General features: G+C 43.4%; 1 protein-coding gene across 1 annotated transcript in view; it reads left to right on the top strand.

Annotated features, from left to right (window-relative positions):
• Glg1 (golgi glycoprotein 1) overlaps positions 1-15,693 on the top strand; it is a 266,753-nt gene that overhangs the window by 164,952 nt on the left and 86,108 nt on the right. The window contains exon 10 of the mRNA XM_067151476.2: positions 5,058-5,265. Coding sequence (XP_067007577.1) covers positions 5,058-5,265 — 208 coding nt within the window. The remainder of the gene's footprint in view (positions 1-5,057; positions 5,266-15,693) is intronic.

Genomic DNA, 15,693 nt, shown 5'->3' with positions numbered 1-15,693 from the left:
TATGAAGTTATGTATAAATAACGCACCATAAAAACAGGTCTCAAATACAACAGACAGAAGAAGACTTCAGAAGACATGAAGAAGACTTCAGGAGATCTCTGCAAGGTACTTAAGACACAGTCTACCTCATACACAGCCCCCACCGTAAATCTGCGAGGGCCAGATGGGAAACTCCAAATGAACAACAGAGATTGCACCAACACCTTCGCAGAGTACTTACAGAATCTCCTCAACGCAGAAGAACCTAAAGAGAGACTGACCTTCACCTAGCCCACTGTCAGGAACCAGGACTCTGCACCACCCAACAGGGAAGAAATAGAGGAGATAATAAAAGGCCTCAAGAACAATAAGGCCCCAGGTGAAGATGGTATAGTTGCAAAGATGTGGAAGCATGTAGATTTTGTAGAGATCTCCTGAACTCTTCTTCATGTCTTCTGAAGTCTTCTTCTGTCTGTTGTATTTGGGGGTCGAACCCACTATCTCCCGATTATTGGATACTGGCCACACTTAAGCAACTGCAGCTATCGAGCTCGGTAACATGTAGATGAACAGTCCCTGCAGAGTATCACCCAGATCATCCAAGACATATGGAGAACAGAGGTCTTGCAAGAGGAATGGACCTCAGCCGTGATTCATCCACTACACAAGAAGGGAAGTAAGACTGACCTTAACAACTACAGAGGCATCTCCCTGTTGCTTGTAACCTACAAGATCTTCTCTACAGCCGTGCTAACTAGAGTCACCGAACAGCTGGACTCCCAACTAGGTGAATACCAGGCTGATTTCCGCGTCAGTAGGTCCTGCACAGAGCAAATACGAAACCTCAAAACCATCCTCACATATAGACCCTCTTCTTTACCCTGCGGGAACTAGGCGTAGATGAGAAGACCACCAGACTGGTCCAAACTACCTTGACGAACACCACCTCCAAAGTCAAGTTCAGGGGTGAGCTCTCCGAGAGTTTTCTTATCCAGACAGGAGTCAGACAGGGAGATGGTCTCTCTTGCATCCTCTTCAACTGTGTAATAGAGAAGATCATTAGGGAATGGACTGCCATATTGTTATCAGAAGCAGGACTGAAGCTTGGGTACATGAAAGACAGTATCATTGTACTCTGTCTAGCCTTTACTGATGATCTCACCCTACTGGCCAACAACATGGAAGGGGCTACTCACCAACTGCAGAGCCTCTATAGTATTGCAGCAAAAACCGGCTTGAAGGTCAACCTACAGAAGATGGAGTTTATCACTAATATAAAGCAGGCTCCTTCTACAATCCCACTAGGAAACAATACCATAAAAATTGTTCCTGCAGTCAAGTGCTTATGAGAATGTATCTCAGCAACAAGCGAGAGCGAAACTTTGGCCATAGACACCAGCACCAATTTAGAGAGGACCCTATCATTCCTATAAAAGCATCTACACCTCCAAGTACCTCTCCAAGAACCTAAAGCTGAAGCACTGTAGTAAGACCCTCTGTACTCTACACCTCCGAGTGCCTTTTGATGAATCGAAAGGGCCCAGTCAGGAAACTAGAACTTAAAGAGGAGAAATCTTGAGGAGGATATTAGGACCCATAAGAGAGGAGCAGGCACAACAACGAGCTCTACGAACATCAGGAAGACATAGTCACGTGTGAGGAAAAGGCGACTGACTTTCTACGGCCACATGAGCAGCCTGAAACCCTGCAGGCTCACAAACAGAATCCTCGCAGTGACAAGTGGATCACCTCAGTAAAATCAGACCCACAGGAACTACAGATCCCATTAGAGACCATAGAGAACCGATCTCAGTACCAACAGGCCATCCTGCGGGGGTCTTTCCACTGTCCCTCGCAAGCAAAAAGAGTACAGGGACCACCATACCTAAGTGGATGGATGGAAGGACACAGGCACCCAGCCGGAAAATGAAAGCATACTGGACCAAGAAATGCAGAAGACCTTAGCTAGGAGTTAAGTCTAGCCCCGTAGTCCCTAGTAGGCTAAAACAAACAAACAAAAAAACAAAACAAAAATTATCACTTTTACAGTATTCTGATTTTTGCAAACTTAAGCCAGAGTATCTTTCACTGTGTAGGTTTATTATTATTATTATTATTATTATTATTATTATTATTATTATTATTATTATTATTATTATGTAATGTAATGTAATGTAAGTGAAATAGGGGGGTCAACGCACGTATTTTGACTCATTTATATTATCATCACTCTCCGTCCTTCAAGTCATCCGTCAAGAAATATATTTTTTAAACATATAGATGAGGGGTTTTTAATTTTATTTTTGCTGTAAGTACCTACCTAAATGTTGCCTTTTGACATAGTTTTGTAATGGATATGTTCATACATTTTTTTTAAATGTTTGTATGAATATACTTACTAAAACATACCTTTTTAAATGGGAAAGAAGAATACTTTGCTCCCATAGAGAAAACTTTCAAAAGAAAGGGTTAATATTTCATACATCATATAAAGTTTTGCATCACCTCAGACCAAAAAGTTGTCCCACTCCTCAATGGTGATTCGGTATAGATCTCGCAAAGTGGATGGTGGTTTGTGTTGTCCATAAACAGCCTTTTTTAATTTATCCCAGACATGTTTGATAGGGTTCATGTCTGGAATCACCACAGCCACTGTGGTTGAACGATATCATGATCATGAAGGAAGTCGTTAACAAGAACTGCATGATGTGTCAGAGGCTGTGTTCCTTGTATCGTATAGCCATTACATTGCCCTGCATGACTAGGAGTGGCATACGGTGGCAGATAATATCACACCTTGCTGCATGTGCTGGACAGTATGTTTGAGACATGAAACCTGACAAGATTGCCTCAGAATACATTGTTGACAATCATCAGGCACAAGGCTAATGTGACACTCATCAGTGAAAACAACTTTATACTGATTCTGAAGAGACCATTCAGCATAATGTTGGGCCCATCTGAGCCTTGCCACTCACGTCGAGAGTGAGGTTGAGCCTTGTGTCCGTTTCTCACAGTTTGGGTTGAAACGTGGCAATTATTCAGGCCGACCCTTACATGGAGAACAGACGGCCTTGCATCTGTTCCTAACATGGGAAACAAACGCTGTTGATGAATAGTATACTCATAGTATTCCCTCTTGCTGTACGGAACTTCGTGTAGAACAGAGAAGTCCCTAGAAATGTAAAGAGATAATGTACAAGATATACTATCCCCATATATTAATATTGGCATCAGAGACTTGGACATTGACAGCAAGAGATGAGAGTAAAATTCAGACCAGTGAGATTAAGTTCCTGAGGAGTATGGTAGAGAAGACAAGGAGAGACAGAGTAAGAAATGTTGAGGTCAGAAAAGAAATAGTGGTAGAAAAACTGAGTGATAGGATGGAAAAGAAGAAATTGAGATGATTTGGACATGTCATGAGGATGAAAGAGAGAAGGATACCAAAACAAGTGTTGGAGGCTAAGATAGAGGGAAAGAGGACAGGAGGGAGGCCCAGAGCAAGATGGGTTGAACTCTGTCAAGAACAGTATAAGAAGACTGGATTGGAATACAATTACTGAAGAGGAGTGGCGGAAGGAGAGGCAATGGTGGAGAAGTACCATCAACACCCCAACCTGGCAGAGGCTGGACAAGGGGAATGAAAATGACGATAATGAGATTTGGGACTAAACGAAGCCACAGAGCTATTTACAGACTGAAGATTGTGGTGGAATTTAGTTAATTCTCAATTGCTTGCAGCCTGAACGCTGAAAAGCGTAAGTCTATAAAAAGATGTATATATAAGTTCAATCGCATTTGAGTTTTCTGCTCAACACAGTTTTTACTCGCTGTTTTAACACAGGCTCAGGTGATTACACAGCACTCCATTGAATCAAACTCCTGCTCCGCAACAGGCTTCTCGCAGTAGAGCTTCATTCCAAAACTGTTCACTTCCGTGCTCGCCACATGCCGCTTAATCAAGACCATCTTGAATCGCTACAGTACCATACGTGGTCACACACAGAACTTGCAACAGTCTCGTTGCTCACTTGAAGTTGACGTACACAAGAGTGGCTCACTCGTGACTCACTCTCCATTACTGTGCTCTTTATTTGGGCCTACAGAAGGTTCTCTTAGTTTCCACTTCCAGATCATTCTGAGTGTACCGAGCTCGATAGCTGCAGTCGCTTAAGTGCGGCCAGTATCCAGTATTCGGGAGATAGTGGGTTCGAATCCCACTGTCGGCAGCCCTGAAGATGGTTTTCCGTGGTTTCCCATTTTCACACCAGGCAAATGCTGGGGCTGTACCTTAACTAAGGCCACGGACGCTTCCTTCCCATTCCTAGGCCTTTCCAGTCCCATCGTCGCCATAAGACATATCTGTGTCGGTGCGGCGTAAAACAAATAGGGGGGAAAAAACCATTGTGAGTGCTTGCGTTTTTTATTGATGAACCTAAACAATTTGTCTGTCCTTTTCTTTTGCTCTCTGCTTGCCCCGACCACATTGTCGCCACTGGGCCACAATCATCATCTCACTGGCATTATTACAGCTGCCCCTCACTTGGCCTTCATTGGCACAATATCACTAATTCTCTAGCTTACAGTGTTCGAGATATGACCATCTTTATTGATAAACACCATGATAACATGTTTAAAGAGGAGATATCACATTTACTTCATTGGGTTCTAAAAAACTTAAAATCTGTCATACTTCACATTACTTCACACAGAATTATTCATTGATTTGTATCATTGGGCTAAATGAATGTTTCTAAATTGTGAATAATGTTTTTAATTGAACTTAAATGAAGATGTGAACAATATTGGTATAAAAGGAATTGTGAAAATGTTGAGCAGCCTTAATCTTTGACTGTTGCCGACTTGAATTTTGCATGTTTCTTCTTTCGTATTACTGTTGAGTTATTAAAATTATTGTGACTATGAGGCAAAGTCCGTTAAGGATTGAAACAAGAGCATATGATGTGTAGTAGGGTAATTGCATAGTAACTTGCTTTGAATCTCATTACAAATTCAAATTAATTGTAATAAAAATTTCCGTAGTCTGTTTACATGTTTGTTTCATTACCCTTCAGATCTGAAGTGATTGCTTGCCTGAGTGAAATTGTTCGCAATGACACACTCAGAGAGACAAAACACAGCATTTCAAAAGAATGTCGGCAGCAACTTCGATCACAGCTATTTCAGCAGAGAGAAAATATAGATTTCAATCCAAAGCTAAAGGAAGCCTGCATAGAAGATATTAAAAAGTACTGTGATAATGTATACCATGGATCAGCTCAGGTATGTATTGATATTTATTTAAATGGGTGTTCTTGTTTTGTTTTTGTTTTTTTAAGCTGAGTTTTAGACCGATAATTTTCCTTTTCCTATAATGTTAAAATTACTCATCTTACACATTCTCTCATTAAATAGTATAATTGAGTGTTTGACACTGAAAGCCACTTGGCCCATTCAAATTAAACTTTTTCTCATTATTGAAAATCACTTAATCACATCTTGCAGTCCAAGACATGTGTTCTTCAGCAAAAGCTATTCTTACAATTGGTTTTATGTTGCACCAATGCAGATAGGTCTTATAGCGATGATGAGATAGGAAAGGGCTAGGAGAGGGAAGGAAGCGGCCGTGGGCAATTAAGATACAGCCCCAGCATTTGTGTGGTGTGTCAGGAGATAGTGGGTTCGAACGCCACTGTCGGCAGCCCTGAAGATGGTTTTCCGTGGTTTCCCATTTTCAGACCAGTCATTTTCATACATAGTCCTACAATTTAAATACCTTGGAGAAATCATTATGCACAACTGAAGCAAGAAAGCAACATGGATAAATAGAACCAACAAAATGAAAAATACACAATTTCTAACCTGGTCAACTTATAACAAAAAATGTTTGTCAATAGACACTAAGATCCAACATCACAAAACTGTAACTTTGCCTGAAGCCACTTACGCTTGCAAAACCTTGTTCCAAATTAAAAATGAAAGAAGAACTGATCAGCTCCTCAAAACTGAAAGAAGAATTATCAGAACTTGTATAAATAAAAAGTACCAGGTTGAAGGAATCTGGAGAATCCTCCCCAATGAAACTGTCTATCGAGAGATTGACCCAGTTACCAGCACGATGAAGAAGAAAAGAATCACTTATTTCTTTCACATCTTACGGTTACCAGAAAACAGGATTTTACGACAACTAGTAATGATAAATCTGGGAAAGAAGACAGGTGGGCATTGGAGCAAAGATATTCAAGAGGCTCTCAAAACAGTTGGACTCGAAATTACAGATGCAGAGAACAAGAATAAAATTACCATCCTTCTTAAGAATCACAAATTTTCAACTGAAATGATGCACAGAAGGCCTGTAGAGATTTCAGCCGAATGAAGAACACAGCGATCAGAACGAATGAAGTACTGGGCAGATAAGAAGAATCAAACAGTAAAACCCTCGAAGGAAAAGTGTACGTGGAAGACTCAAGTGGTCCAATAGGGCCAATAAAGTTAATAATAAAACGGGGCTGATGACCTAGATGTTAGGCCCCTTTAAACATCATCATAGGTAATAAAACTGGTGTTGATAAATTTATCTTACGTTTGAAATGGAGAGTTCTGAGGGCACTACTTCCTATGTGTCTCCTCCAGACAAACCTAGAAAAGAGACTCCGAACAAACAACAATGAAAACATGAGAAACATCATCATCATTTCCCAACTCCAGTTTCCCGGGTGTGGTGTACAAGCGCTCGCCATCTCCTTCTGTCTTCATACATCTTCTGTTCCAGTACATTCTCCCATTTGTGTCCTCTCTCCTCCACTTCTGATCTTACAGTCTCTATCCAGCGTTTTCTTGGTCCTCCCTGTGGTCTTCTTCCTATGAGATTGAGGTCAAAATATTTTCTGGCTGGTCTTTCCCTGTTCATTCTCATTATGTGCCCATACCACTGAAGTCTGTGTTTCTTTATGACATTGGTAATAGGAACCTCGATACCATCTACTTTCCTATTCACTTCATTTCTGATTTTGTCCTTTCTGGTAGTTTGGTTCATCATTCAAATGAATCTCATTTCAGTTGCTTGGATTTTACTGAAGTCTTTGTTTAGTAGGGTGCATGTCTCTAAACCATACGTGAGGATTGGTACAAAGTAAGTGTGGTACATAATTTGCTTTCGCTTTTTGTGGTATTTTGCACTCCCAGAGAAGATTTCTGACTTGACTGTAGAAGTTTGATGCTTTCTGTGTCTTGCTGAGTATTGTACCAGTAAATATAGCCCGACTTTATCAATTATTTTTAAGTTGGCAAATAGTATCTCTCAGGGCAATATCAGGTCATTTATACCTAGGGCTCGGTACAGGAAGAAGGCTCTTATCTACAAGAAAAATTGAAAATTTACTGAAGAATAGAGTTTTATTGTGAAAAATGCATGTTGACGTGCACATCACCTTGCTGTAGGTATTTGCTGTCTTCAACATCACCTATCAGATGAACTGTACTCCCAGGTCACCATGCTGAACTGGACTGGAAATCGTTCTGCAGGCTGCTCGCATTACGATGAGATGAGGCTGGAACACCCAGGTCGCCTTGACATGGAATTGAACTCGAACCTTTGACGTTCTAGACGGTCTCCGATGATGTTGCGGGGTAATCACTCGTAACTTAACTCACACGAGTGTCCACAATTGCACAGTCCCCCGGCACATTTATTAACAGCACTGTTTAATTTAATATTGTCATGATATGCAGTCGAACTCTACTAATCCCTGGTAGACAGAATTTATAAGTCCATTAAAAACGAAGATGCGATAGCATCGAGTTTAGAAAGAAATAAAGCACAGTTCGCGAATAGAAATAATGAAACTGAAAACTGTTAGCGCACTAGGCACAGTTCGTGGTGGCTTTCCACTAAATAAGGTCACACTTGGCATTTAAATAAATGTATGACTGCTCAAGAGTTTATCAAAGGCACTGCTGTCAGTCATACACTAACAATAAACACTTTGATAAAGAAATAAGGTTAGTCATTATTGAGCACTGAAAGATGGGTGCACTTGACATAAAATAAAATAAAATAAAATAAAATATGCGACTGCTCAAGAGTTTATCAAAGACACTGCTATCAGTAACACACAAATGATAATACACTTCGATGAAGAAATAATGCACAGTTCAAAAGGTAGTTCAGTTTGAATTGAATAGCATTCACCTCAACTCATAAATTGACAGATATGAAAATTGGCAAGTACCGTTGTACATTAGCACAGTTTGAATGTATTATCATTCAGAATGAACCACTTGTGTCGAAGCACACGAGTATACCTTTTACAATAGGTAATCACTTGCGTTTATATCAGTGGGAAAGTTTGAACACTTTCATGAACACTCTTATTTAATAATGAATTTATGCTGACTGAGATTTTAAAAGAATATCAGAGTTAATAATATATTGCAGTAGTGTCACATTGAAATTAATAAAACTTGTTCAGAGACTAAGTTCCACAATGGCAATGTGGTAATAAACTAAGTTCCACAATCATAAAAGTAGGTCACATCGAGAAGTTTCTACATGCGCACAGATTCTAAGTTCAACTCGACTGTTAGCACGTAAGTCCACCATAAGACTTGTCACAATTAGTTTCAATACGCGCACAGATTCCAACTCGACTGTTGGACTTTAAGTCCACCATAAAGACTTTGTATAATTTGAACTTCAACACGCGCACAAATTCTAAGTTCAACTCGACTGTCAGAGTTTAAGTCCATTACGAAGACTTTGAATAATTTGAAGATAGACATGGTCAGCACTTCGACGAACAGTAATTATGCAGTGTGGAGAGCCAGACTGGACTCCCAGCTGTCACTGACTGATTTGGGTCAAGTGAGCTCGCCTTATATTCTGTTTGGGCTCCTACATTATCAGATAGCGTGATATCTTTGAAGTTGATTATCTCGAGAATCCCTTGACGGATTTGCTTGAGATTCACAATTGGAGACGTTTATGTGATCCTCTTCAAAATGACATATCTCTCGAGTTGCTGCGATTATTATTATTATAGAAGTTTTAAAAATTTTCACATCGAATATTTGCGAAGGGGTGACGTTTTTTCTGGAACACGCCAGGCAGGCTACACGTGATGCATGAGGTGGGTGGCCTATCTTGTTCCTGCAGCTATGTCACAAATACAGCTGTCGCTGGCTCAAGCCGGCTCGCCTCGCTGAGCATAAACAAACCAAGTTCGCAGTGAAAGTCGTGCATGATAACGAAATATAATTGATCATCAAAAAATGCGGCATGTGCCGATCGTAACTGATACAGTATTTCCTTAAAAAAAAGTCAAAAACATATCAGATGTAAGGCTTTTCAGGCGTTTGCTCTATTAACCAGCATTTCGTCTTAGGTCTGACAGTAGACTCATCAGAGTGGGATGTGTCAGACCCTACCCACTGATGCTGGGGTGTATGCAGGTGAACGATGAATGATGAATGAATGAAAGTTTTCATTCCCCTCCCTGAGAGGGACAGGCGGGCCACCTAGAAGGTAACGCCTTCTCTCTGGACAGGAGATTCGGCAGGGTTTGTGGGTTTAATGGAGTAGGAGGGTGGGTTAGGGTGATTTGGCATGGTGGAGGAGGTGGGGGGGGGGGATTTTCCTCTGGCTGTGTGCTTTATTTACAACTTGGGTCTTTTACAATTTTGTCAAACTTTGCAACATTTCATATTACTATTTACAAATTACGATTGCAACTGGTGAATTCGAGTAATGGTATATACAATGATGTGAGCTAAGTGTTTTCACATACATGTAACACAGATGTTGAATTTTAAAATATGACACCAACTTGATAGTTATACTTCCATGAATACTGTATGTACAATGAGCAGGGGTAATAGGAATTTACATTATATGAGTAGAACCCTTCTTGGAATGGGACTATTTACAATGTGATACCAATTATAGAGTTATATTTACAAGAATACAGTATATACAATGAGATGGGATGAAATGGTTTTTACAATAAAAGTTAGGATAAATGTTGTATTTGGACTATTAACAATAATGCACCAACAAGATAGTTATAAATGACATATATACGGTAAATACAATCATGTGAGCTGACTAGAGTTTTACAGTAAATGATGTAGAAGAGACAACATGACAATAATAATGTTAATTGGATTGTTTACAGTATGTTCCAGTTAGATAGTTGTTCTTATATACAACAGGTGTGTATAGTCGACATCCTTACTTGGTCGGTTAGGGAGAGGGAAGGGCGTCGACGAGGGCTCACCATGATATTGAATTGCCATTAAGATATGATTTATAGAGTGACTGGGGTGTTAGGGGTGCGGGTGAGGTACTGGGCGTGGGTTGGGTGTTGGGGAGTGGTGGTTGCCGTCGCAGTTCTCTTGGAGGCATCGCCTCAGGGTGGGGGTAGGGATCGGTAAAGGTGGTAAGGTGTCTGGATGAAGTGTGGGGAAGGGGGAGGTGGGCCGTTGAGTAGGTGTTTTAGGAAGGAGTGATCCCGGTCCAGGGCTCGTCGATAGGCGTGCTGAAATTGGTTGATGACATAGGAGTCGAGATTTGGGAAGGGAAAGATGTCCTGTAGGTCCGAGGTGGGATAGCAAAATGGGAGCCGGAGGGCGTGGCGTACGATGCGTCATTCTATTGAGAGGGGGGGGGGTGGGGCGATAGAGGTTAGGGCTGGATTTGGCTATGGCTGCTCAGGTGGCGAGTCCATAGGTTAGGGGTGGTCAGACAAAGGATTTGTGTGTGTAGAGGAGAAGGGAGGATTTGAGACCCCCACCGTGTGCCGGCTAGACGCCGCACCAGTCGGGCACGATTAGCTGTCTTGAATTTGAGGTGTTGGAAGTGGAGATGGAAGGCTAGGTATTGGTCAAAGAGGATGCCGAGCTATTTTAGGGTGGGTTGTGTGCAGATGCGTGTGTCCTGGACATAGAGGTTGAGGTGGCTGGGATTGCGGGTGGTGCTGAATTTACCGCGGTTGCGGCGGAAGAGGATGGCTTGGGTCTTATCGGGGTTTAGTTTCAAGTGCCACCGGTCGCACCAGGAGAGGAAGGTGTTGAGGTAAGGTTGGATGGTTCGGTTGACGGCTTGGACTGAGTATAGGGGGGCCAGGATTGCTGTATCATCTGCAAACTGTAAGAGCTGGATGAGAGCAGGGGGTTGAGGGATATCTGCTACGAATAGGATAAATAGTAGTGGAGAGAGGGGTGATCCCTGAGGGACTCCTAGAGTGAGAGGAAAGGGTGGGGAGAGTTGATAGTTTATGGATATCTGGGTGGTGCGGTTGGTTAGGTATGAGGATATCAGACAGATGTAGGAGATGGGGAAGGCAAAGAACCTTAGTTTAAAGAAGAGCGTGGCGTGCCAGACGGAGTCGAAGGCTAGTTGGAAGTCGAAGGTGATTAAGAGCGTGGGACGGGCGCGGTTAAAGTTATTGGATGTGGTTTGGATGAGACGGAGGAGTTGGTCTTCGATGGAAAGTTTGGGCCGGAAACCGAATTGTGAGGGGGGAAGCAGATGGTTGGATTGCAGATGGGAGTGGAGGCGGTGGACCAGGATTTTATCCAGGCCTGTGATTAGGGTTATGGGACGGTAGGAATCGAGTTCGGAGGGGGGTTTACCAGATTTAGGAAACAGGAGCATTGTGGTATGTTTCCATGGAGTGGGATAGAATCCTGTGCGAAGGATGAAGGTGTTTAGGTCGGCCAGTAGCTTGAGGAGGGAAAGCGGGGCATGTCGAATGTAGAGGTAACGGGTTTTATCGGGACCAGGCGCTGTGTTACGGGATTTGGACAGAACTGATTGGATTTCGGTAGGTATTATGGGGGTGTCAAAGGGGTTGTGGGAGAACGTGTGGTTGTTTGATGGGGTGAGTTGGGGGAAGGAGTCTAAGGAAAGATATAGTGGAGTGTCGGTGTTGTCGAAGTTGGAGTCGAGGTGGGAATTAAAGCGGTGGGTGAAATGCTCAGCAAAGATTTCCAGTTTCTCCTCGGTGTTGGCTGGAGCTACGCCATATTGGATTATCGGGTATTTGGGGGTGGATTTAGTCCCGAGTAGGGTATTGAGTTTTCGCCAGAATTTGGTAGGGTGGGTGTAGAGCGAGTTCAGCTTGGTGCAGGTTTAGGCCCATGTGCGGCAGGAGTGTGCAATAAGATAGTTTCTAATAGTTCTGAGGATTTTTCGGTGTAGGCGAAGGAAGTAGAGGTCCCGGGTGGTCGTGAATTCTTGAAGGTAGGATTGGGAGAGTTTCTGTAGGTGGAGAAAGCGGGGGCGGGGGGGCAGTCTTGGCTGGGATGGGGAGGGTAGGGTGGTGGGGATACTGGATTCTGAGGCGTAGGTTATGGCAGTGAGGATCAACGTGTTGAGGATATCGACTGAAGTTTGATCAGTGAGGGGGAGAGGAGGGTTCTCTAGGGCTTGGTTTACATTGATTTGGTAGGATAGCCAGTCAGCTTTGCGGAAATTGGGGATGGGAGTTGGAGGAGGGGGAATTGGGCGGGGATTTGAGGATGGGATTTGAAGGAGGACTGGGAGATGGTCGCTTCCGATACTGGGGAGTAGTTGGATGTTGAGTATGTGGGCTAGTGAGTTGTGAGCTATTATGATGTCAGGGGTGGTATTGGAGGCAGGGCGAGTGTAGCCGGGTATAGGGATAAGGGAGCAGTCTCTGTCACTTACGAGGTTTTGGAGGTCGTTCATTTCGCTGCGGGATCTGAAGGTGAGGTTGAGGTTGGCCAGTAGTAAGAAGTGGGGAAAGGTGTCACTCAGGTAGGTTATGAAATCTATTAAGGAAGATGATGGAGATGGGGTCGGGAGGCCGGGTTCTACATGTGGGGGCTGGGTCCATGGTTAAACTAGGGTCTCAAGACGGGTGAAGTGGAAGTGGGTGTTAAGGCCAGAGTGGGAGGTCTGGAAATGAACATTCAGAGTCTGGTTGGCGGCAGCCTCGAGTTGGGATAGGACTAGGGGGCGGTGGTAGGGGTGAATATTAAGGAGGGAGATGGTTAGAAAATGGATTATATCTTCGAGCGTTGGGGGTGGGAAGAGGGATTGGGATGGTTGGGTGGGGGCGTCAATTGTTGGACCGGGGCGACCAGTTCAGGGTGGTTGTCAGGTGGTTGGTGGTGGGCTTTGCACTTAAGGGAGTATGTGGGGTGAGATTCTCCGCAGGTGTTGCATTTGGGGGGGAGGAGGACGTTGGGGCATCGGGTGGTGGTGTGGGACTGCGAGCAGTGGCTGCACACTGGATGTTCGGCAGTGCAGTGCGCAGTATCGTGTTTATTCTATGATAGGCAGCGCTCGCATCGGAGGGGTTGGGGGTTGAGGACGCGAGAGGGTTCCACCCAGTGGTGATGCCTAAATATGGATACCCCACTCTCCAGTACGCGATCGACATCCTGGGGAGTGGGGAGGAGGATTCGGACCATGAAGGTTGGACCCGAGGAGATCTTGATCCGAAAGGCCTTCTTTACCGGAATGCCTTCCTCGTTTAACTCTTGTACAATGATATCTTCTGAGATATCGGGGTCTACCCCACGGATGACGCAACTGAAGAGACTGTGACGAGGGTGTGGGGGTGGAGATTTGGTTGTGGGCGGAGACTGGGGCTTGAGGGGAGATGCTGACCCAACTGAGCTGGTGAGTCTTCGTGCGGCGTCCTCCCTGTTGATTTTGATAATTACCCCATTGCTGGTGGGGCGGATATCAGCTATTTTCTCCCTCTTGAAATTAAACTGGAGAAGTTTGAGGAATACATTTTGGGGGTTTCGATACTCGGGGGATGGTTGCAGGAGGAGGAAGGTGTGGGTGCCAGACGGAGCTTTCTGGAGGATCCTGGGTTTGGTAATAGGTCGCCAGGCTCCTGAGAGCGGAGGGAATTCTTTGCTTGAAGAGGTGTTGGGTGGTGGAGGGGGTAGAGGGCTGGAGAAGTTGGAGTTTGAAGAAACTGAGATTGCTGCGCTGTCGGTGATAAGAACTTTCTGTCTGCTGGCGGAGTTCTCGGCGGGGCTGGTGTTGTGGCGCTTTGCCACCACTTGTGCAGATCGCTTGTTGGAGCAGGCAATATTGGTAGATTGTGCGATAACTGGTCAGTTGACGGGCACATTACTGCTTGAGAGTGAGCCCGACTGTAGAGCAGGTAGTCCGTCGAAGCCTGGGTAACAGTGGTCGTGGCGGTAATAGAGGTGTTTGCGGCGGTGTTATGAAACATATTGAAGATCACAGTTCACCCAACTACACAAATACACTGAACTGTTCCACTCTATCACAACAGGAAAATATATTCCCGAGTACTTGTAACTCGCTTCAGAGCGTCTATGGGGTGTTGGTACCCCCGACGGTCCTAGGGTGAGCCCAGGAGGGTCACTTCCTGCTGCCCTCTGTAAGCACTTACACCAGACACTACAAGTCCCGGAGTGATACCCCACGAGAGGCCGCTCAGTCTACCTGTCTGATCGCAGTTTAAGCCCTCTGCGGAGCCGCGTCAGCTTGCGGTGTAGGTGCCCTCGTTGGACGTAGAAGAAAGTAAAAACATCACTCACCAAAAGCTTACCTATTTTTCCACTGAGCTTCACTGAAGGCGGCCGTATAACCCGATCGAGTACGGCGATCCATGTGCAGGTGAACTTAACAGAAGCCCTTATAAGAGGCACAGTCTGATAACTGCATAACAGAGATAAATCTCCACAGTGGAATTATTGCCCGCCTAGTAATTCCGATATGTTCAGATATATTTTTGACATGTTCTATTGGTGAAAAGTATCGAATTCCCTCCATGGGAATTTAGAATTTTCCATTCCATTCTTAGATTTAAATAAATATAACCTGCACTGGTCGAATGCCCTCTAACACTTAATTTATTTTCTCTGTTGCTGTTTATTCTCTTCTTGAATATCTGTACAGATTTTGGAAAAAGGATCAAACACTATCCTGGTAAACTGTTCCACTCCTTCACACCCTTCCCAATGAATGAAAATTTACCCCAATCGCTTCTGCTAAAATTCCTTCTAATTTTATATTTGTGGTCTGTCCTGCCGATATAATTATTTTCCAACTGAAGCCTCTCACGGATGTCTCCCCATGCTTCTTCTCTTGTATAGGCTCTAGATAATCCTATAAGTCTAGTTTTCTCCCTTCTCTTACTTAAAGTTTCCCACCCAAGTTCCTTTAACATTTCTGATACACTACTCTTTCTCCTGAAATCCCCTGTTACAAATCTTGCTGCTTTCCTCTGCACACTGTCTATTTCTTTTATTAGGTATTCTTGGTGAGGATCCCAAACACTGTTTGCATATTCCAATAATGGACGAACCATACTTAAGTAACTTTTTTCTTTTAATTCTTTATTGCATCCTTTAAGTAGCCTCATTATGACATGTGAGGATCTGTATGCTTTCCCAACAATGTCATCAACATGACCCTTCCAGTGCAAATTACTCTCAAATCTCACACCTAAGTATTTGCACTTGCCATCTTTCGGGATAACTACCTTGTCCAAAGTATATTCAAATTCAGTTTTAAAGATCCTGTTTGTAAAAGTTATAACAGTTGATTTGCCTCCATTAACCTTCATATTATTTTCTTCAACCCATTGTTGGATACTTTCAAGGTCCCTTTGTAATTCTGAACAATTTTCAATGTTATTTATTTCCCTATAAACAATTATGTCATCTGCATACAATCTTATTTTTGATGTTATATTG

Source organism: Anabrus simplex, chromosome 7, assembly GCF_040414725.1.
Source record: "Anabrus simplex isolate iqAnaSimp1 chromosome 7, ASM4041472v1, whole genome shotgun sequence".
NCBI classification, from domain to species: domain Eukaryota; kingdom Metazoa; phylum Arthropoda; class Insecta; order Orthoptera; family Tettigoniidae; genus Anabrus; species Anabrus simplex.
This window is presented reverse-complemented; position numbering and strand designations above follow the sequence as displayed.